Source organism: Bos taurus, chromosome 10 (genome assembly GCF_002263795.3).
Source record: "Bos taurus isolate L1 Dominette 01449 registration number 42190680 breed Hereford chromosome 10, ARS-UCD2.0, whole genome shotgun sequence".
Classification (NCBI taxonomy): Eukaryota; Metazoa; Chordata; class Mammalia; order Artiodactyla; family Bovidae; genus Bos; species Bos taurus.
In genome coordinates this window covers 555,400-579,204 of record NC_037337.1, presented here as the reverse complement: position 1 = coordinate 579,204, position 23,805 = coordinate 555,400, and the positions used below count along the sequence as shown (strand labels likewise).

At 40.9% G+C, this 23,805-nt stretch overlaps 1 protein-coding gene across 2 annotated transcripts in view; it reads right to left on the bottom strand.

Annotated features, from left to right (window-relative positions):
- The window catches only part of MCC (MCC regulator of WNT signaling pathway), a 533,511-nt gene that overhangs the window by 405,974 nt on the left and 103,732 nt on the right, over positions 1-23,805 (bottom strand). For both annotated transcript variants that reach the window (XM_010808842.4, XM_059890654.1), the window contains exon 2: positions 19,530-19,777. In XM_010808842.4, the coding sequence (XP_010807144.1) occupies positions 19,530-19,777 (248 nt within the window). The remainder of the gene's footprint in view (positions 1-19,529; positions 19,778-23,805) is intronic.

Below are 23,805 nucleotides of genomic sequence, written 5' to 3'. Positions count from 1 at the left end.
AAACAAATTAGAAGAGAAAGAAGTTCCAAGGGTCATACACTTTTAAAGGGACCCTTTAAAACAGTGTTTCTGGCTTTTCTACCAAAGTACCCAAAGGCAGAGAGTATATATATACATATAAATAAACTGATTTCTGTGTCTAGGACTTCTCATACTATGTTAAACAGAAGCAGTGATAGGAGGCATCCTTGTCTTGTTCCTGAATTTATCAGGGAGGCTTTCAGCTTTTCACCATTGAGCATTATGTTGGTTGTACATCTATTATGAAAGTGAAAGTCACTCAGTTGTGTCTGACTCTTTGCAACCCCATGGACTATAAATCCATTAAGTTCTCCAGGCCAGAATAGTGGAGTGGGTAGCCTTTCCCTTCTCCAGGGGATCCTCCCAACCCAGGGATTGAACCCAGGTCTCCCGCACTGCAGGTGGATTCTTTACCAGCTAAACCACAAGGGAAGCCAAGAATATTGGAGAGGGTAGCCTATCCCTTTTTCAGTGGATCTTCCCAACCCAGGAATTGAACTGGGGTATCCTGCATTGCAGGTGGATTCTTTACCAACTGAGCTATCAGGGAAGCCCCAGGAAGCCTCATCTGTTATAAATGGACCTTAATATGTTGCAATATATTCCCTCTATACCCATGTTGACTGTGGCCATGAAATTAAAAGATGCTTACTCCTTGGAAGGAAAGTTATGACCAACCTAGATAGCATATCCAAGAGCAGAGACATTACTTTGCCAATACAGGTCCATTTAGTCAAAGCTATGGTTTTTCCAGTAGTCATGTATGGATGTGAGAGTTGGACTATAAAGAAAGCTGAGCACCAAAGAATTGATGCTTTTGAACTGTGGTGTTGGAGAAGACTCTCGAGAGTCCCTTGAACTGCAAGGAGATCCAACCAGTCCATCCTAAAGGAGATCAGTCCTGGGTGTTCTTTGGAAGGACTAATGTTGAAGCTGAAACTCCAATACTTTGGCCACCTTATGCAAAGAGCTGACTCATTTGAAAAGACCCTGATACTGGGAAAGATTCAGGGCAGAAGGAGAACCATGAGATGGTTGGATGGCATCACTAACTCAATGGACATGAGTTTGGGTAAACTCTGGGAGTTGGTGAGGGACAGAAGGCCTGGTGTGCTGCAGTCCATGGGGTCATAAAAAGTCAGATAGGACAGAGCGACTGAACTGAACAGAACTGAATTGATACCCGTGTTGATGAGGGTTTTTGTCATACAGGGATGTTGAATTTTGTCAAATGCTTCTTTTGCATCTATTGAGACGATCATGCAGTGTCTGTCTTCCTTTTTGCTAATGTGGTGTACCACAATGACTCATCTGCTTATGTTGAACAATTCTAGCAGCCCTGGAATTACTACAACTTGATCATGGTGTATGAACCTACTTTGTATTGCTGTATTCAGCTTGCAAATATTTTGTTGAAGATTTTTTGCATCAGATTTATCAAAGATGAATGGCCTGTGTGTGTGTGCTAAGTCCCTTCAGTTGTGTCTGACTTTGTGTGACCCTATGGACTGTAGCCCACCAGGCTCCTTGGTTCATGGGATTCCCTAGGCATGAATACTGGAGTGGGTTGCCATGCTCTCCTCCAGGGGATCTTTCTGACCAAGGATTGAACACACGTATCTTACGTCTCCTGAATTGGCAAGTAGGTTCTTTCCCTCTAGCGCCACCTCTTTTTTTGTCGTCTTTGTTTTTCATATCAGGATCATGGTGGCCTCATAGAATGAATTTGGGAATGTTACCTCCTTTTCGGTTTTCTGGAGTAGTTTGAAAAGGATAGGCATAAGTTCTTTTTATGTTTGGTACGAGAAGGAAATGGCAACCCACTCCAGTGTTCTTGCCTGGAGAATCCCAGGGAGAGGAGCCTAGTGGGCTACAGTCCATGGGGTCGCACAGAGTTGGACATGACTGAAGTGACTTAGCAGCAGCAGCAGCAGCAGCAGCAGCAGTCTTTCCAAACTTAAGTTTGGTAGTGAAGCCATCCAGTTCTGGACTTTTATTTGCAGGAAGTTTGTTTGTTTGTTTTTAATTACAGATTCTATTTCTCCTCTAATGATCTTTTCAAATTATCTTTTTTCTTGACTCAGTCTTGGCAGGCTGTATTATTTCTAGATATTTGTCCATTTCTTCTAGGTTGTCCAATTTGTTGGTATGTAACTATTTACGGTATTACCTTAGCTTTTTTTTTTAATCTCTGTGGAATCTGTTGTTTTCTCCTCTTTCATTTCTTTTTTGTTTATTGGGTCCTTTGCTTTTTATTCCTGGTGAGTCTGGTTAGAGGTTTATCAGTTTTGTTTATCTTTTCTAAAACCCAGCTATTGGATTCATTGACAATTTCTATTATTTGATCTTTATTAATTTCTTCTCTGATCTTTACTTCCTTCCTTTTGCTGACTGTGGGCTTTCTTTGTTCTTCTTTTTATAATTCTTCTAGGTGGTAAGTTAGGTTGTTGCAGATTTTCCTTCTTTCTTGAGGAAGGCTGTATCTTGGTCTTATTTCATTTGGCATAATGTCATCATGGTCCATCCACGTTGCTGCAAACGGTAGGATTTTCTTCTTACTCATGGTTGAACACTATCCCATTGTACACATATACCACATCTTCTTACCCATTCATGTATCAATGGACACTTGGATTGTTTCCATACCTTGACTGTTGTGAATAACACTACAATGAACATGGAAGTGCAGATATCTTTTCAAATTACTGCTTTCATTTTCTTCATATATATATCCAGAAGTGTGATTTCTGGATCATAAGTTAATTCTATTTTTAATTTTTGGAGGAAACTGTATCCTATTTTTGACAGTGGTTGTACTAATTACATTTCTACCAACAGTGCATAAGTTTCCCTTTTCTTCACATCCTTGTGGACATCTATCCTTGTCTTTGACAATAATCATTCTAACTATCATCATAGGTGATATCTCATTGTAGTTTCAATTTGCATATTTCTGATGATTAGTGACGTTGAGCATTTTTTCATGTGTCTGTTGGTCATCTGTCTGTCTTCCATGGAGAAATTCAAGCCCTCTGCTCATTTTTAAGCAGATTTTTTTTTTGCTATTAAATTGTATGAATTGCTTATGGATGTGGAATATTAGCTGCTTATCAGCTAATGGTTTGCAAATATTTCACTCTATAGAGTGCCTTTTCATTTTGCCGATCCTTTCTTTGCTGTACAGAAGCTTTTAAGTTTGATGTACTTCTACTTGTTTACTTTTTGTTTTTGTTAGTGTGCTTTTAATGTCATATTCAAAAAATCATTGCCAAGACAACATCAAGTTTTTAAAAATGTTTTCCTCTAGCAGTTGAACAGTTTCAAGTATTACATTTAAGTTTCTAATGTATTTCAAGTTAATTTTTAATGAGTGGTTTAAGTTAGGGGTCTAATTTCGCTCTTTTGCATGTGAATATCCAGTTTTCCCAACACCATTTATCAAAGAGACTGTCATTTCCTCATTGGCTCCCTTGTCAAATATTAGCTGCCCATATATGTGAGGGTTTATTTCTGACCTCTAGATTCTGTTCTGTTGGTCTCTCAGTTCAGTTCAGTCTCTCAGTTGTGTCCAACTCTTTGCGACCCCATGGACTGCAGCACGCCAGGCTTCCCTGTCCATCACCAACTCCCGGAGCTTTTTCAAACTCATGTCCACTGAGTAGGTGATGCCATCCAACCATCTCATCCTCTGTTGTCCCCTTCTCCCCCACCTTCAATTTTTCCCAGCATCAGGGTCTTTTTGAATGAGTCGGTTCTTTGCATCAGGTGGCCAAAGTATTGGAGTTTCAGCTTCACCATCAGTTCTTCCAATGAATATTCAGGACTGATTTCCTTTAGGATGGACTGGTTGGATCTCCTTGTAGTCCAAGGGACTCTCAAGAGTCTTCTCCAACACCACAGGTCAAAAGCATCAATTCTTCAGCACTCAGCTTTCTTTATAGTCCAACTCTCATATCCATATATGACTATTGGAGAAACCATAGCTTTGACTAGATGGACCTTTGTTGGCAAAGTAATGTCTCTGCTTTTTAATATGCTGTCTAGGTTTGTCACAGCTTTTCTTTCAAGGAGCAAGAGTCTTTTAATTTCATGGCTGCAGTCATCATAAGCAGTGATTTTGGAGCCCCCAAAATAACGTCTCTCAGTTTCCATTGTTTCCCCACTTATTTGCCATGAAGTGATGGGATCAGATGCCATGATCTTACTTTCCTAAATGTTGAGTTTTAAGCCAACTTTTTCACTCTCCTCTTTCACTTTCATCAAGAAGCTCTTTAGTTCTTCTGCACTTTCTGCCGTAAGTGTGCTGTCATCTGCATATCTGAGGTTATTGCTATTTCTCATGGCAATCTTGATTCCAGCTTGTGCTTCATCCAGTCCAGCATTCTCATGATGTACTCGGCATATAAGTTAAATAAGCAGGGTGACAATATACAGCCTTGATGTACACCTTTCCTGATTTGGAACCAGTCTGCTATTCCATGTCCATTTCTAACTGTTGCTTCTTGACCTGCATACAGATTTCTCAGGAGGCAGGTCAGGTTGTCTGGTATTCCCATGTCTTTAAGAATTTTCCATAGTTTGTTGTGGTCCACACAGTCAAAGGCTTTGGCATACTCAATAAAGCAGAAGTAGATGTAGTTTCTGGAACTGTCTTGCTTTTTCTTGTTGGTCTATATGTCTGGTTTTAATGCCACTACCATGCTTTCATTGCTACACCTTTATAACATAGTTTGAAATAAGAAAGTATGATGCCTTTACAGTTCTCTCTCAGGATTGCTTTGGCTATTTGGGGTCTTCTGCGGTTCCATATGAATTTAAAGGTATTTCTATTTCTGTTAAAAATGCCGTTGGGATTTTATAGGGGTTGCAGTGAATTTATAGATGGCTTTAGGTCTTTTGTCTTGCCTCATATTCATAATACTTTACAAACATCTTAAGGGTAATTCCTTATGTATATCACATATCTACTACTATATAGCAAGCTGTCACAAAACAGTGGCTTCAAATGGTACAGCTTATTGTTTCTTTTGATTCTGGGGTCATTAATTTGGGTTGGGTTCGCCTGGGCAGTTTTGTGTCTTATCTTAGGATTAGGATCATTAGCATGACTTAAAGTCATCTGGTAGCTTGACTGGGGCTGGAGAAACTAAGGTGTGCAGACTCATGTATCTGGGGCCTCAGTACTGGTTACTGGTTGGGCCTCTCCATGTGGTCTCTCATCCTTTGTTAGTCTAGCCCAGATTTCCCTTCATGGTTGCAGGGATGTTCCAAAGAGGTGAAGCAGGAAGCTGAAAGGCATTTTGAAATCTAGGCTCCAGAACTTGCAGTTTCACTCCTGCCACATTCTGCTGGTCAAAATAAACCACAAAGCCACCCCTTATTCAAGCAGTGGGAGAAAAGAGCTGCAAAATATTGTGGCCATATTTTTCATTCAAGCACAGTAAACCTTTTCCTTTTGTCAATTTAGGAACAAGTGTCATAATGAAGACATCTACTGCTGCTGCTAAGTCGCTTCAGTCGTTTCTGACTCTGTGCGACCCCATGGACTGCAGCCCACCAGGCTTCTCTGTCCATGGGATTCTCCAGGCAAGAACACTGGAGCGGGTTGCCATTTCCTTCTCCAGAAGACATCTACTAGCCACTAGCTAAAATGAACTCAATGTTCTGGTTCCTTTCATTATATCCAGCTTGATACTGTATCTGCATAATAAGAATATGTTTGAAGGAAAAAATTAATCTTGATAAAACTGATATATCACTCATGACTTGTACTAATTTTTTTTAAAAAATTGCCCAGGTCCAAATATATACGTCTTGTTTCAAAGGAATAGCTATACCTTAAAGAAAAAGACCCAAGCTTTAAAGGATGACAATAAATCAACAAATAGTTACTAAGATTAGGTACTATGAGTACTAGTTTTGCTCACTGATACATTAATTTATTGATCAAACATTCATCTGTTGTCTGGCATGTGTGAGATGCTGTGCTATTTGCCCAGGATACATAATCTAGTAGAGGAGACAGACATATAAATGTACGATTATAACACAGGATGATTCACAATTATAATGATAGACAGACACAGGATATAACAGAAGGGGGCTTCCCTGGTGGCTTAGTGGTAAAGAATCCGCCTGCAATGCAGGAGACATGTAGACATGGGTTTAATCCCTGGGTGGAGAGATCCCTTGGAGAAGGAAACGGCAACCCATACCAGTAATCTTGCCCAGAAAATCCCCCTGACAGAAGAGCCTGCCAGGCTACAGTCCATGGGGTTCCAAAAGTGTTGGACACGAGTGAGCAATTAACAATGTAACAGAAGCACATTTAAAAACCAGAATTCATTAAAAAGATTTTACAATTTGGTTGTGTGAGAAGACACACATGAATCTCCGAGTTGCTAAATATATATGTATACATGTCAGCTTTATGTAGCATTATTAAAGCCTTTTGAGGATTGCAAGAATGCATACTCAAAGAAAAGAAAAAAGGCAAGAGGTACATACAGGACCATGTGGGGGGCATCTGCTCTTTTTGCCTGCCTAGCATCCACTTACTATGCTTATGGTGACAGCACCTTGTTTCTTCACTGCTTTCTTCAACTCTCAGTCCATATGATGTTGACAGAAACAGCTCTGCTCCAAACTTACAGGTTGAGTGCATGGTCCAGGCCTGGCCAATCAGACCACTACATTTTTCTTGCCACAGGGAACCAAGAAGACCTAGTGAGATCAATTCCCAGGATTTCTGTGAAGCTGCTGCAGAGAAAAAAATCACTCTTTTCTCTCGTAGTTACTCAACAGACTGGGAGTAATCCTGGGGCTGCTGTATGCGGAGGCTCTGTAGGCCCCAACAAGGAGCCTGAGAATAAAGCCATTTCTGAGGGAAAATGGCTGAGACGTGGAGAGAGGCAGACTGATGACATCTGAATCTCTGGATCTACTCATGCTAGATTCAGCCACCTAGACTTCTCCTAAATAGTCACAGTTTCACTCTCTCCCTTCCTTCCTCCCTTTCTCCTTCCTTCCTATCTCCCTCCCGCTCTGTCCCCCCTTCCCCTTTTCCTTCAAAATACTAGTGTTGAGGGTTTGCCACTTGTACTAAAAAGCTCTAATACAGTACAGAAGGAACAAAACTGAAAAAGTAGGCTTGAGGAGAATGTTCAATAAGAAGGTTAGTACAACTGAAGCTAAGTGTCCATGTGAAGAGGTAATGGGGAACAAGAGGGACTTAGGATGAACCCCCTGGATGGTAAGGAGTCTCGAGATCCTAGAGAGTTCAGAGTCTCTTAGGTTGACAAAAGAGAACCAGTGCACTTTTACCATAACCACATATTTAAAGTATTTGGAAGTCATAGTAGCATCAACTGGAATCAGACAAAAGGAACTGTCTGGAGAAAATTGCCAGTAATTCAGAGGATGTGAAAGAGGACCCAGATGTGGACCATGGCAGTCCCAACCTGGGAAGTATGAACAGATGGATCAGTTGGAATTGGGAACTACTCAAGACCAGGAAGGACAATGATTAATAAAAATGGATACACCTGGACTAAGTTAATCAGGAACTGAATCTACCCAAACAGTCTAAAAACAGTCAATGTACAGTCAGTGTTGGCAGTATGCTTAGTGTGCAACAGAAGAACGGAACACAGTATCTATCACTTAAAGACCTCAGAGGCCTTGAGGAGTAGAATAAACTAAACATATTGTTTGCCCTATCCTATAGGGCTTAGAGTATGTAAAAAGCCACCAGTACCACCAACAAAAAAATAAACTTCCTGAAACCTTCAACTGGGCTAAAAACTGCTGTGACTAGTCTGCTGTTACACTGGCTGGGCAGTATTTTTAACAATGAATCACTCTCAGAAGTGTTAAGTCACTCCGTGGTAATTATTAATTTCTCATTCAGAATGCATAGAGGGCTGAAGTCAAGTGTTCTTAATTTACCAGCAGAACACTACATACTAGTGTCAGTTCAACTGAATTGGAAAATGCACTCTTTTCTCACTTAATTTAACCTGTTTTAAGAGTTTAGAAAAATACTTATACACACAGACAAAACCCCAACAATATTTAAGAGTAACATTCATTCTGAAAAAATTAGGCTGTTTCAAGACTAAGACAGGTTTTGTGCATAAAAGGAAGAAACTCAACCAGAATTCAGGGGGTTACTTGTTTCTTTAAACGTGCCAAGGAATCAAGGTATATCCTTACATTTCCTACCTCAGATCTGTGGGGTTTGGAGTCCTCCCTGTCTGAACTATATATTCTTTGATCTAACTTTTTACTTTGACTCCCCATTAAGGAAAATTCTTGCTATCAGTTCCTCTGAGAAACTTTAGTACTTTCTATGTTCCTTTGGAACCACAGGGGCACTATCAGAGCAGTAATGAAGCTGACACGTCAGGTGGGAATATATTTCAAGGAAAGGCCAATAACACGTCTTTGAAGATACAGGTTATTGGAAACTTTGCCCAGTGTTCTAATCTTAGCATAAATTAAATTTACTTGCATTAATTAGCAGGTTTTAATGTCTGCTGACTTTCAATGTTTTAAATCCATTGAGATTTAATTCAAATAAGTTCCTGGGCTCTCTGAGACCTGACTAAAGGAAGAAAAACAAGTGCCCCTAAAGATCTGAAGAGCATAGACTTGTAACAACCTCATTAGGCAAGCTTGCAGGCTTATACCAGCTCTCCTCAGGCAATTCAGCAGTTTGTTTTTTTTTTAGTGGTCATCACCCTGAAGCAGTACCTTTTTCACATAATCCACACAGTTGACAGGAATATGTGGAAATCATGTTTAAAGTTCACAGCTTAGTTGAAGTAAAAAGCTGTTATTATTTAAAAGGGCACGTTTGAATTAAGGCTCTGTTGGAATTGCTAACATACAAAAATACCTAACGCTGGCAATTTTTAAAAACTCCAAAGTCTCCCCTCATCACACAGAAAATTTTAAGTCAGAATTTCTATGTGTGATTTAAATTTGTCAAATTTTAAGATGAAAAAAATTTTTAATTAAAATTACAAATAGTTATAATGAATCTAGATTATTAGTTTTCCAGTGGGAAATTAGGCAGCATATACAAAACCTTGTAACTATTTGGCATAAGGTATGCTGTCACTTTGCTGCCAGAGAGACGGGTTTCTCTAACGGGCCTTTTCCACAGATCTTTCCTCAAGACCTTGGGGACCATGTGCCTGCAATTGTTGGGAATGGCCTCTAGATGGCAGTGTTCTTTTCACTTAGCATCTTGGTTGTGAAGACCAAGTTTTTAAGCAAAAGTTGCAGGAGACACAAAGGATTATCTCTTTCAGTAAGTCAAGTCTTAGTGTTCTCAACTCCTTAGTACCTCTCTTGTTGTTCAGTTGCTCAGTCATGTCCCACTCTTTGCCACCCCATGAACCACACAGCACGCCAGGCTTCCCTGACCTTCACCATCTCCCAGAGCTTGCTCAAACTCATGGCCACTGAGTCAGTTATGCCATCCAACCTTCTTGTCCTCTACCGTCTCTTCTCCTCCTGCCTTCAGTCTTTCCCAGCATCTGGTTTTTTTCCAGTGAGTTGGCTCTTCACGTCAGGTGGCCAAAGTATTGGAGTTTCAGCATTAGTCCTTCCAATGAATATTCAAGGTTGATTTCCTTTAGGACGGACTGGTTGGATCTCCTTGCAGTCCAAGGGACTCGCAAGAGTCTTCTTCAACACCACAGTTCAAAAGCATTAATTCTTTGGCACTCAGCCGTATTTATGGTCCAGTACCTCTGTGACTTAGAGAAAATCACTTAACTTCTCTGAGCATTAGTGTCCTTCTCTATATAAGGAGGACTGTATTCTAAACTTGGAATGTAGCCACATGGATTAAAGATGATAATAATAATTAAAGTAATGCTATTATTTATTGAGAAGCTAACATGAATAGCCACCATGAATCCCAGGGACAGGGGAGCCTGGTGGGCTGCCGTCTATGGGGTCACACAGAGTCGGACACAACTGAAGCGACTTAGCAGTAGCAGTAGTAGGAACTTTACAAGTGATGTTTCACTAAGGTCTTCCAAACAATGCAAGTATTATTACTGTACCTTTAGAGATAAGAAAAGTGATGCTCAGAATAATCAGGAACATGGCCTAAGTCCCACATCAACTGAGTGGTGAACTGGATTTATCATTCTAGCATATAATAAATGTTCCTAGAAAACTGCCTTGTGCATAGTAAATTCTGGTAATTTTTAACCATTTTTATTATTCTTGTTGCAATAACTATTAAATTTTACATAACTGGTGGTTTCAAGACATAAAAGTTGAAATATTATTTTAATATGACTTAATATAGATACAAAAATCTATTATCCTAGCTGATCAGATATCATTTTTCCCCAAAGTATATTTGAGAAAGGCCAAAAGGAAGATTTGTAAATAAAAGCTTAACATCGATTAAATGTGAAGAATGCTGTGTATTTTGTTCTTCTCTTGGAGATTCACAAGAAATATTAACACATTAAAGACTCTGAGATGTCTCACAGTGAAGAACATTACTCATCTAATTTAGCCCAAACTTTTCAAATGTACTTGCTTAAGAAATTCTTTCTTCACATAAAATTTATGAGCATCTCTTGTAATTAGTGTTCTGAGAAAAACGTGGGAAAAAATGAATCTATCAAAATTCCTCTTCCAAGTCAAGCATGTAATGTTTTGACAGGTTTTCTTTTTCTGCTAACTCGATTCCCCGCTGTGGACATGCTGTGAAATGTCAGGGCTGCCAATAAAATCTTTCTGACACTCAACTGTTAAATCTAAGTTTTTCTCAGGCTCTTCTCACAACAGCACTGACATTTTTTCTACTTCTCTTCACAGTGTACTCACAGGTAAAATGTAAACACTTTGCTGAAACTCCTGCTCATAGTCTTTCTTAGATCCCCTTAAGGACCTTTTCTTCTGCATCATTCAATGATCTCTAAAGTTTCACTGACTAATTTAAACTTCATTGCTACTTAATTTGTTATATGGTTATCACTCCACAATCAACACTGGAATCAAGATTGCCGGGAGAAATATCAATAACCTCCGATATGCAGATGACACCACCCTTATGGCAGAAAGTGAAGAGGAACTAAAAAGCCTCTTGATGAAAGTGAAAGTGGAGAGTGAAAAAGTTGGCTTAAAGCTCAACATTCAGAAAACGAAGATCATGGCATGTGGTCCCATCATTTCATGGGAAATAGATGGGGAAACAGTGGAAACACTGTCAGATTTTATTTTGGGGGGCTCCAAAATCACTGCAGATGGTGACTGCAGCCATGAAATCAAAAGAAGCTTATTCCTTGGAAGGAAAGTTATGACCAACCTAGATAGCATATTCAAAAGCAGAGACATTACTTTGCCAACAAAGGTCCGTCTAGTCAAGGCTATGGTTTTTCCTGTGGTCATGTATGGATGTGAGAGTTGGACTGTGAAGAAAGCTAAGCACCGAAGAATTGATGCTTTTGAACTGTGGTGTTGGAGAAGACTCTTGAGAGTCCCTTGGACTGCAAGGAGATCCAACCAGTCCATTCTGAAGGACATCAGCCCTGGGATTTCTTTGGAAGGAATGATGCTAAAGCTGAAACTCCAGTACTTTGGCCACCTCATGCAAAGAGTTGACTCATTGGAAAAGACTCTGATGCTGGGAGGGATTGGGGGCAGGAGGAGAAGGGGACGACAGAGGATGAGATGGCTGGATGGCATCACTGACTCAATGGATGTGAGTCTGAGTGAACTCCGGGAGTTGGTGATGGACAGGGAGGCCTGGCGTGCTGCGATTCATGGGGTCGCAAAGAGTCGGACACGACTGAGCAACTGAACTGAACTATCACTCCCAATTAAATTGTAAGTTGCTTAGTGTCTGGAACTACGCATTGCACTTCTATGAAGCCCTGAAACAGCATGAACACAGTGAATTGCTCATTCATTCACTCAAATATGCACTGAGCATGTCCCATGGGCCAAGTACTGACTAAGTGTTAGTTGCTTAGTCATGTCCAACTCTTTGCAACTTTATGGACTATAGCCTGCCAGGCTCCTCTGTCCATGGAATTCTCCAGGCAAGAATACTGAAGTGGGTTGCCATTCCCTTATCTGGGGCATCTTTCTTGCCCAGAGATTGAACCCAGGTCTCCCACGTTGCAGGCATATTGTTTACCATCTAAGCAGGGGTTTAGCAGGACCCCAGCAAGGCCGTAAGTATTCTAGTGGAGCTTTTATTGCACTGGAGGAGACAGATAAATAGTGTTTAAATAAGCACATAAAATGATGTCAGATAAGAATCAGTGGTACGATGCATAAGGGCATGTGGAAGAGTATATGAGAAGTCACATTAGCTTGGAAAGGCCTCTCTAAAGAGGGAATATTTAAGCTGAAATCTGAATAACAGGAAAGAGCCAGCTATGCAAAGAGAAGGTTAAAAAGAATAATGTTCTAGATGAGCAGAAAAAGCGAGAGCAAAGACTGGAGGTTGGCTAAATTTGCTAAGTTAGGGGAATACCAGGAAGGCCAGTGTGGGCAGAGCCTGCATAAGAAGTCAGAGTAATCACTGTAAGATCAGGTTAGAGTGGTGGACACAGGCTAGAATGTGGTGAGTAATTTGGACTTTAAGTCCTATGGAAGCCATGGAGCACTGAAGACACAGGAATGACTTAAGCATATTTTTATAATGTTAAACCATTCTGAGAGGAGAACTATACAAAAACGGTCTTCATAACCTGGATAGCCACACTGGTATGGTCACTCACCCAGAGCCAGACATCCTGGAGTGTGAAGTCAAGTGGGCCTTAGGAAGCATTACTATGAACAAAGCTAGTGCAGGTGATGGAATTCCAGCTGAGCTATTTCAAATCCTAAAAGATGATGCTGTGAAAGTGCTGAACTCAATATGCTAGCAAATTTGGAAAACTCAGCATTGGCTACAGGACTGGAAAGGGTCAGTTTTCATTCCAATCCCAAAGAAGGACAATGCCAAAGAATGTTCAAACTACCACACAACTGTACTCATTTCACATGCTATCAAAGTGATTCTCAAAATCCTTCAAGCTAGGCTTCAACAGTATGTGAACCGAGAACTTCCAGACAATACAAGCTGGATTTAGAAAAGGTGAGGAACCAGAGATCAAATTGCCAACAACCACTGGATCACAGAAAAAGCAAGGGAATTCCAGAAAAACATCCATTTCTGCTTCACTGACTACACCAAAGCCTTTGACTGTGTAGACCACAATACACTGTGGAAAATCTTAAAGATTTTGGTAATACCAGACCACCTTACTTGCCTTCTGAGAAACGTGTATGCAGATTAAGAAACAACAGTTATAACCAGAGATGGAACAATGGACTGGTTCAAAATTGGGAAAGGAGTTCGTCAAGGCTGTACATTGTCACCCTACTTATTTAACTTCTATGCAGAGTACATCATGTGAAATGCCAGGCTAGATGAAGCACAAGTTGGAATCAAGATTGCTGGAACAAATATTAACAACCTCAGATATGCAGATTATACAACTCTAATGGCAGAAAGTGAAGAGGAATGAAATAGCTTCTTGATGAGGGTGAAAGAGGAGGGTTCAAAAGTTGGCATGAAACGCAACATTCAAAAAACAAAGATCAAGGCTTCCAATCCTACCACTTCATGGAAAATAGATGGGGAAAAAGTGGAAACAGAGACAGATTTTATTTTCATGGGCTCCAACATCACTGTGGACAGTGACTGCAGCCATGAAATTAAAAGACGCTTGCTCCTTGGAAGAAAAGCTATGGCAACCCTAGACAGCATATTAAAAAGCAGAGACATCACTTTGTTGACAATGGTTCATATAGTCAAAGTTATGGTTTTTTCCCAGTAGTCATGTTCGGATGTGAGAGTTGGACCATAAAGAAGGCTGAATGCTGAAGAATTGATGCTTTCGAATTGTGGTGTTGGAAAAGACCATTAAGAATCCCTTGGACAGCAAGGAGATTCAACCAGTCAATCCTAAAGGAAATAAACCCTGAATATTCACTGGAAGGACTGAGGCTGAAGCTGAAGCACCATTACTCTGGCCACCTGATGTGAAGAGCTGATTCATTGGGAAAGATTCTGACACTGGGAAAGATTGAAGGCAAGAGGAGAAGGGGGCAACAGAGGGTGAGATGGTTGGATGGCATCACCCACTCAATGGACATGAGTTTGAGCAAACTCCAGGAGATAGTGAAGGACAAGGAAGCCTGGCATGCTGCAATCCATAGGGTCACAAAGAGTAGGACATGACTGAGCAACTGAACAACAACAAGGGAGGTATAAGAGAGGCCAGTTATAGGTTCCTTTATTTATTTATTTTTTAAAAATATTTATTAATGTATTTGCCTGCATTGAGTCTTAGTTGTAGCACACAAGCTTCTCTCTTGCTGTGGCATGCAGGCTCAGCTGCCCTGCAGCATGTAGAACCTTAGTTCTGTGACCAGGGACCAAACCTGCATCCCCTGCATTGGAAGCTGGACTCATAACCATTAGACCACCAAGGAAGTCCCAATAAGCTCTTTCAGCAACCAAGGCAAGACATGATGGTGACTTAGAAAAGGGTGGTAGCAGGAGAGACAAGTATGTGGACAGACTAGGGAAGTACTTGAGACAAGGAGTCTTGCTGGCTTGAGCAAAGTAATGGACGGTGATATTTCCTGCCTGGGGCTATGTGGGAAACAAATGACTCAAGGGTAAGGAAAAGAAGGGAATCGCAAATCCTTTTTGACCATGTTAAGGTTGAGTGGTCTATAAGATATCTGCTGCTGCTAAGTCGCTTCAGTCGTGTCTGACTCTGTGCGACCCCATAGACGGCAGCCCACCAAGCTCCCCCGTCCCTGGGATTCTCCAGGCAAGAGTATTGGAGTGGGTTGCCATTTCCTTTTCCAATTCATGAAAGTGAAAAGTGAAAGTGAAGTCGCTGAGTCTTGTCCAACCCTCAGCAACCCCATGGACTGCAGCCTTCCAGGCTCCTCCGTCCATGGGATTTTCCAGGCAAGAGTACTGGAGTGGGGTGCCATTGCCTAGGAAATGTCAATTTTACCTGATTCTGAAGCTCAAGAGAAAGGGCATATATTTGAGTCACTGGCAAAAAAGCAGTATTTAAAATCATGAGACCATAATGAGGTCACCTAGGGAGAAAATGTAATCCCAAGGTGCCTCAAAATTTGGAAGTGCTCCAGGAGAAGAGGAGTCTAAAAAAGAAAGGAAGACAGAGAGAGAGAGAAAAGGAAGCCAAAATGGTAGGCAGAAACCCAGGAGAATGTTGTGTAGAGAAGTCCAAGAAAATAAAGTACAACTGAATGAAGAAGGAGTCAGCTGAGCCAATGCCAAAGATGAGGACAGAGGAGAACCACGGGGTCAGTCACCACGGAGGCAGTAAGAGCAGGGTCAGTGCAGTGTGACGACTGGAGCTGGGAAGAGGGGGCTGAAGGAAGGAGAGGTGAGGACTGACAAGCATTCACAGAGACAAACACTTTAAAAACCTTAGCTGTGAAACGGAGCACAGAAGTGGGGCAGCAGTTTAGAAGGGACATGCAGTCAAGAAAGGGCTTCTCCCTGACCCTGAGACAGGAGATACTAGAGTTTATCTATATAGAATCAGAAGGAAGGATTGATAATATAGAAAAGAGAGAGACTAACTAAACACATATATCTTTATTTAATTATTATAGATTTTAAAATATATTTGATTCACACTAGACTGAATAGGAAGTTGTTTTCCAACATGAGTATAATCCCGGCAATCTCCAGGAAATAAAATTGAGTGGCAATAATAATAACAATGTTAATGTAACTTGCATTGAGAGCTTGTAGCTTATCTTGCTGGGCCAGGCATCATTTCACATGCTGTCCATATACATTGGCTTCTTTATTCCTCCAAATGACAATGATTATTCTCATGTTACACTTAATGAGGAAACTGAGATATGCAGAGACTAAGTGACGTTTAGAGTTGTGTAAGCAGTAAGGGACAGAACCAGGTGGTGGTGGTGGTGGTGGTGGTGGTGTAGTCACTAAGTCGTGTCCAACTCTTGCGATGCCAGTGGACTATAGCCCTCCAGATTCCTCTGTCCATGGGATTCTCCAGGCAAGGATACTGGAGCGGGGTGCCATTGCCTTCTCCAAAATAATCTACCTATGAAGCCTTAACTACCAGGATAAACTGGTAAATGGTATGTTGGTGTTTCCTCAGTTCATGATGTATTTTATGGTTCACCTCCTTTCAGTTACCTCTTCTTTCTCTCAAGGTATGTGGTTATAATAAATGGTTAAAAGGAATTGTTTTTCAATTCTTTCTTTGATTGAGGCAATCTTATGTGATAGTCAAACCAATTAGATGTGGGCAGCAATTCCATCGAAACTATTCCTTTCAAGGTATTTTATAAACACTTGCCACACAATAAAATACAATTTTCAACAGTGAGTATATATTTTTTCCATACAAGTATTTCTTCTATAAACACATTTGATACACATTTATATACTACTTTAATAGCCAAATTGTATTCAATTGTTGAGACATATCACCATTTACTTAACCTTTCAAATATATACATATATGTGTGCTTATGTACTTAGAGAAGTTCAAGTTCTTGGCAGAAAAATAGAAAATACAGCTTAGCAAAAAGAATTCCCTCCATCCTTTCATTTAATAAATATTACTGAGTGTCCATTTTACATCATGCAGCCATTATAAATCATGCTTTCTAATGCTGTTTAAAAGCATGAGGAAAATGAAGAGGGAAAACTGCAAGATACAAAACTATATGGAAAGCATGTGAAAAAATAAGTAAAAAACAAATAAATCACACAACCACATACCACATGAGAGAGAGGCAGAAATGTAAGCAGTAGTTATTATTTCCAGGTGGTGAGATATTAAGGATAATTTTTGTTTTCTTCAGTTTGCCTTTCCCCCTTATTTTCTATAATGAACATACATTACTTTAACACTCAGAAACAAATTTTAGTTCAAAAGTTAAATATTTCTACATATTGCACTGAGAGCACATGCATTATCAGATATCTAACTTGCAGTTAAAATGGAATCCATTAAGATAGCAAGGTATAGAGGATAGGAGGACATTTTTATTATTTCAATTACTCAATAATAAGGCTCCCAATCATTCCACTGCCTGGAACACTGTTCAGAGTGTGCATATTTCTGTGTGTGTGTGTGCACGCAATACATGCACACATGTGTGTTTTTTGTGGCAGTACAGAATCATCCAAGATAATTAGTATATATTTAGCAAATGATAGACAATTAACATGGAGCTTCACTTCTTGCCACTAGGTCTACTGAACGGAGAAAGAAACAGAGAAGGAGATGCAGGAGACATTTCCAAAGGAAAAAAGTCCCCTAAACTATAGGTAAAAAATTTTTCCCATATCCCTTGGTTCAGGCTATCTCTTTAAGATGCACTTTTTTCTTTCTTTCCTTTAAAAAAATATTTACTTCTTTGGCTGTGCTGAGTCCTAGTTGCTGCATGCAGGGTCTTTAATGGCCACATGTGAACTCCTAGTTGCAGCATATGGGATCTAATTCCCCGACCAGGGATTGAACGCGGGCCCCCTGCATTGGGAGTGTGGAGTCTTAGCCACTGGGCCAACAGGGAAGTCCCTAAAATGCAATTTTTTTCTTTTAAACTTCTTATTCTGAAAATTTTCCAATATACTAAAAATATGTACATCTGAGTTCTCAAAAATAGGTACAATAAACCCCATGATTCCATCACTAATCTTCAATAATTATCAACATTTTTCAGAATTTCTTTCTACTTGCTTATCTTATGTCAACTAAAAAAGATGTACAACTTGAGAGCTGTGAGGTAAGTTTTATTTGGGGCACAATGAGGACTGCAGCCTGGGAGGCAGCATCTGAGATAGCTCTGAGAGACTGCTCCAAAGTGGCAGTGGGGGAAAGTCAATATATAAGGTTTTGGTGAAGGGGGAGTTCAATACCATGCAGCACTCATTTTATAAAAGATTTCTTGTTAGTCATGAGGATCTGATGTCACCACGAAGGGATTTAGTACTTCTCCAGATATGAGGAGATGCAAGGATTGAGTCATAAAATCTGTTCCTAAAAACATCCAACTATCTAAAGACCTGTCCCATGAGATTCCCTGGAGCACAGAGTACCTCACTCCACCCTGAACTCCCTCAGGGATTGTTTTAGGTCAACAGCTAGAGCAGAATGGGGTTCAAATTCCATAGAGGCAGATGGCAAATGCCTTTGTTGTTCAGTCATTGGCAATGCTCTTGGTAAATGCCAAACAATAATACTTATGAACAGGAAAACTAAGCTTGTAGAAATATTTTTAAACACAAATCAAAAAAGAAATAGTTAAAAACTTCATTATGCAGACCTGAAAAGCTTTCCAATGTCTGCTGATGCAATTACCACCTTTCCCATCCAGTTTGCCCTTCCTCCCCAATAGTTATGTGAGTGTATTATTACAGGTGGGAAATGGAAGAACTAAAATAAAGTGAGCAGTAAACCAAGAACTGGGAAGCCATAGGACAGAAGTGGGCTTCCCCAGTGGCTCAGTGATTAGAACTCACCAGCCAATGCAGGAGACTCGGGTTCTATCCCTGGGTCAGGAATATTACTTGGGGGAGGAAATGGCAACCCACTCCAGTATGCCTGCCTGGGAAACCCCATGGACAGCAAGAACAGCCTGGCAGGCAAGAGTCAACACGACTTGGCAACTGACCACCACCAACAAGAGGACAGAACCGTAACAGGAGGAAAAGGGGCAAGGCACAACTTTTGAAAGAAGGTCACAGCCCAAGGACACAACATAAACCGAATCAAATGGGACCAAGATGGCAGACAAGACTAGACCTTGATCCTCAGTCAGTTAGTGAAATGACACACCCAGAGGCACCATGACAGTTCCAAGGCACTGTCCAAAGACCAAGGAGTGGGCAGTGGCCCAATTCCTGGAAATCTCCACCCCTTCTCCAAAACAGACAGAATAATCCTCCCACTCATTAGGATATGAAATGACCCAGCCTGTAGAAACTAACTATGCCACATTTCAGGGCCCCTGCACTCATCCTCTGCCATGGCCCACACTCTGTGGAGTGTGCTTCTCTCTGAATCTGAATAAATCCATTTCTTACTTATCACTTTGTCGCTCACTGAATTCTTTCTGAGATGAGACATCAAGAACCTGAGCTTCGTTAGGTCCTGAAACCAGGTACCCTGGGTTTTGGCTGGGTTCAAATCCCAGCCATGTGGGTTTGAGTCCCAAACAGGATTCTGGCTGGGTTTGAGTTCTAGCACATGTGTTCAAGTCCCGAGCTGAGATACACAGTTTCAGAACTGGAAGATTAGCAAGTTATCACCCTGGGCAAGTGTGGCTGAGGAGACGGCCTGGGGACAAGCCATCCACAGGCTGGGCAGCCCTGTCTCCTGAAGGTCACAACACAGGGCTAAAGGTGCACTAGCAAACTGTCACTGGGTTGTACCTACCCAGACTGTTGTCACTGCTCGTGGGCCAGGAGGCAATTCTGTCCCTCAGCCTCTTCTTTTTCCAGGAGTTGTCTGACTTCTCAGAAAGGCCTATTTCCTCCTTCCTGATTTCTCTGATGAGCTGCATGCGGCACCGTGTAAAATCCTGAAGGGAAATCTTCCCATTTTCATCAGCGCCCAGTTGGTTCATGATCTCTGCCACAGACTCTTCCATATTCAATTGGCGACAGACCATCAACAAGTCATTTCTACAGAAGGGGGTTGAACAGAACAGCTTGTTAGGAGAGACATTTGAGCTAGAGAAAATAGTTAATGAAAAAAAAAAAGAGTATTTCTTGAACATATCCACACGTAGGAAACCTATGTCCACCTTTCTCATTGCTTCTGGGAAAGTGTGCAAAAAGATCTGTTTCACCTGGGTTATTCTAGACGAGAACTCTATTATTATTTGAAAGAGAGAGGTAACTTTAAATCTTTGTTCTCTTTTTTCTTCCCTGTGTCCATATCCTTTCCTCTCTGTCTTTCTTTTGAAATTGACGAAGCACCTTAGTAGGCACTAATCTCACCATAATATAAACTTTCAGAACACAGGAAAGATACTGTTGCCACTCCTCAGAGTTGAAAATCTAGACAACTTGTAAAAGGAACACCAAAGACTTTAATGAGCTTGATTTTCAGTTTTCTGGACCAATCAGCTAATTTTACTACTTTAAAATGTTTTTTAAGCTCGACTTTCATGACTCAGTTCAGTTCAGTTGCTTAGTTGTGTCCAACTCTTTGCGACCCCATGGACTGCAGCACGCCAGGCCTCCCTGTCCATCACCAACTCCTGGAGTTTACTCAGACTCATGTCCATTGAGTCGGTGATACCATCCAACCGTCTCATCCTCTGTTGTCCCCTTCTCCTCCTGCCTTCAATCTTTTCCAGCATCAGGGTCTTTTCCAATGAGTCAGTTCTTCGCATCAGGTGGTCAAAGCATTGGAGTTTCAGCTTCAACATCAGTCCTTCCAATGAACATTCAGGACTGATTTCCTTTAGGATGGACTGGTTGGATCTCCTTGTAGTCCAAGGGACTCTCATGACTCAGTGCTCCCCATCTTTGTTTTTTTTTCTGATTTTCCTTGGGTATTTTCTACCTTCCCTTTAGCAATTTGCAAACCTTAAGCCTTAAAGCAGGGATCAAACTCCCAAATGTCTTCCAAGTCTAGGACGTAATATAAATGGGTAAAGTGGGTGGTGAAGGACAGGGAAGCCTGGTGTTCTGCAGTCCATGGGGCTGCAAAGAGTTGAACACGACTGAGCAACTGAACAACAAAAATGGGTGGATCTAAGACAAGAGGAGCTGATGGAATCTGTGGCTGGACTAGGGAAGTACATCCAGCATATAGGTTTTCAAGTTGAAGAAAAAGAAAGGAAAGGAAAAGAATAAAAAAGGAACAAGAATAGCACTATGCTGGCCAAGAACATTTATCTGGAGGAAATCATTTGACTCTGGACATAAAAGTCTTGCTCTTTTCTTTCCTTCTAAACTCTTTGGGAAAATACTTTGTTCAGATTGCTCCAACTCTAAGACTCACTAAAAATCAGAGGATTATGAATTTATTAATTAGCTTCTTTAGCTGATCACATTGCTCCCATATGCCATCCCATTTTCATGTTTCATAAAGAATTTTGACACACAACTACAAGTTTTATTTTGTTTGTATGTCTGAGTATACACACACACACACTCACACACACACACACTCACATACAGATATGGAAGGAAGTATGGTAGATTAAATTATTAGTCCTAAATTTTCATTTTCTGCTATAACTATTACACATCTGTACCCTTGCCTTGGTCCTGGAGTTAGGGACACTCATGGTAGGTGTGTTCTTCCCCATCCTTTTAATTTCAGACTTGACATCCAACCTAGCCTCTGAGATGTATGTGTTTATCCAGTTAATCACCAATTGGGTTTGTCCTCTTTTGCTTCTGCCATCATTAAGACAAAAACAAACCATAGTAGGTATTAACCCTCTAGCCTGGGCCCCAAAATAAGCCACCTCAGTTGATCTGCAGACCCATAGCATAAGAATCATTTTCAGCTGAGCCAAAGACATGTTGTGATCAAGAATAAATTGTATTGTTTATGCCAGTGAGATTCTGTGATTGTTCCCCAGCAATAGCTGGGTGTGTGGGCACGACTGAGCAACTGAGCACACAGAACATACTACACTGCTTTCATAAATCGCCATGTCATTTTTTAGGCTTTAAAAATGAGGATAATAATAGCATCTAGCTCTTAGGATTGTTTTGGGGATAAATGAGATAATGCGTGTAAACCAGTTAACTCCTGGCACAATAAATAATAAAAAATAGCCACCATTATGATTATAATTATTGATCATAAATCTTTAACAATGCCGCAGTTTCACAATTAAGTCTCTAGTAATTAAGCACAAACTGCTCAGGGGAAAAACAATACTTACTGAACTGAACTGACTCCCTCACTAAGTGGAGTGATCTGTCTGCAGAGGCTCGCTTCCTCCCTGCCTGTGGCCCACTTACACTTGGGCACCCTGGTGAGAAACCCAAGTCTGGCCAAGCTTGAGAAGCCCCATTTCACAAAAAGCAGCTCCAAAAGGGATCTGTGTTCTAGAAATGTCAACTCAGAGAAGAATGTGTAATACTGCATTTTAATTGAAAAACGGTGGGCTATTGAGAGACTGACATAAAAGATTAAAAGCAAAATACAGTACATTCAACTAAATTAAGTCAAAATGTAATCTTTAAACAGTAGTGCTAGTTTCTAAAAAGGAAATGACAGCTAAAGTTTCTCAGTACAGAAATACAGAACTAGCAATGACAGCTAACAAATCTATAGGGGGAAATGCTATTGCTTCCATTTTACAGGTGATGCGAAGGCAGAAAGAATCCCGGAGCTATGTGTGGCAGAGCCAGGAATCCAAATCAAATCAAAGCCCTTGCTCTTTCCATTCTACCAAACATTGCCTGGGATGTCAGTGATACTTAAACTTTCATCTTTGAACACAAACAAGGACAGCAATAATAAAGCAGCTCAGTAATCAACAGTTGTTAATTAACAGGTCAGTTCAGTTCAGTCGTTCAGTTGTGTCCGACTCTTTGCAACCCCATGAATCGCAGCATGCCAGGCCTCCCTGTCCATCACCAACTCCCAGAGTTCACTCAAACCCATGTCCATTGAGTCGGTGATGCCATCTAACCATCTCATCCTCTGTCGTCCCCTTCTCCTCCTGCCCTCAATCTTTCCCAGAATCAGGGTCTTTTCAAATGAGTCAGCTCTTCTCAACAGGTGGCCAAAGTATTGGAGTTTCACCTTCAGCATCATTCCTTCCAAAGAACACCCAGGACTGATCTCCTTTAGAATGGACTGGTTGCATCTCCTTGCAGTCCAAGGAACTCTCAAGAGTCTTCTCCAACACCACAGTTCAAAAGTTTCAATTCTTTGGCGCTCAGCTTTCTTCACAGTCCAACTTTCACATCCATACAGGACCACTGGAAAAACCATAGCCTTGACTAGACGGACCTTTGTTGGCAAAGTAATGTCTCTGCTTTTCAATATGCTATCTAGGTTGGTCATAACTTTCCTTCCTAGGAGTAAGTGTCTTTTAATTTCATGGCTGCAATCACCATCTGCAGTGATTTTGGTGCCCCCCAAAATAAAGTCTGATACTGTTTCCCTATCTATTTCCCATGAAGTGATGGGACCAAATGCTATGATCTTCGTTTTCTGAATGTTGAGCTTTAAGCCAACTTTTTCACTCTCCTCTTTCAGTTTCATCAAGAGGCTTTTTAGTTCCTCTTCACTTCTACCATAAGGGTGGTGTCATCTGCATATCTGAGGTTATTGATATTTCTCCCGGCAATCTTGATTCCAGCTTGTGCTTCTTCCAGCCCAGCATTTCTCATGATATACTCTGCATATAAGTTAAATAAGTAGGGTGACAATATACAGCCTTGATGTACTCCTTTTCCCATTTGGAACCAGTCTGTTGTTCCATGTCCAGTTCTAACTGTTGCTTCCTGACCTCTCTCAAACAGCTGGAAATAAATGACACGCCCCTGTGATCATGCCCCTTTGCATTAAATTCTTTGCCATTCCTCCCATCAACAAGTAGTAGCTATTTCCCAGACCTTGAATTGGGCTGGCCTTGTGACTTTCTTCTACTAGTGGAGCGTGGCAGAAATAACATTCTGGGATCCAAGAACACAGGCCTTATGATGCCTTATAGTTTCCACTTGAAAGT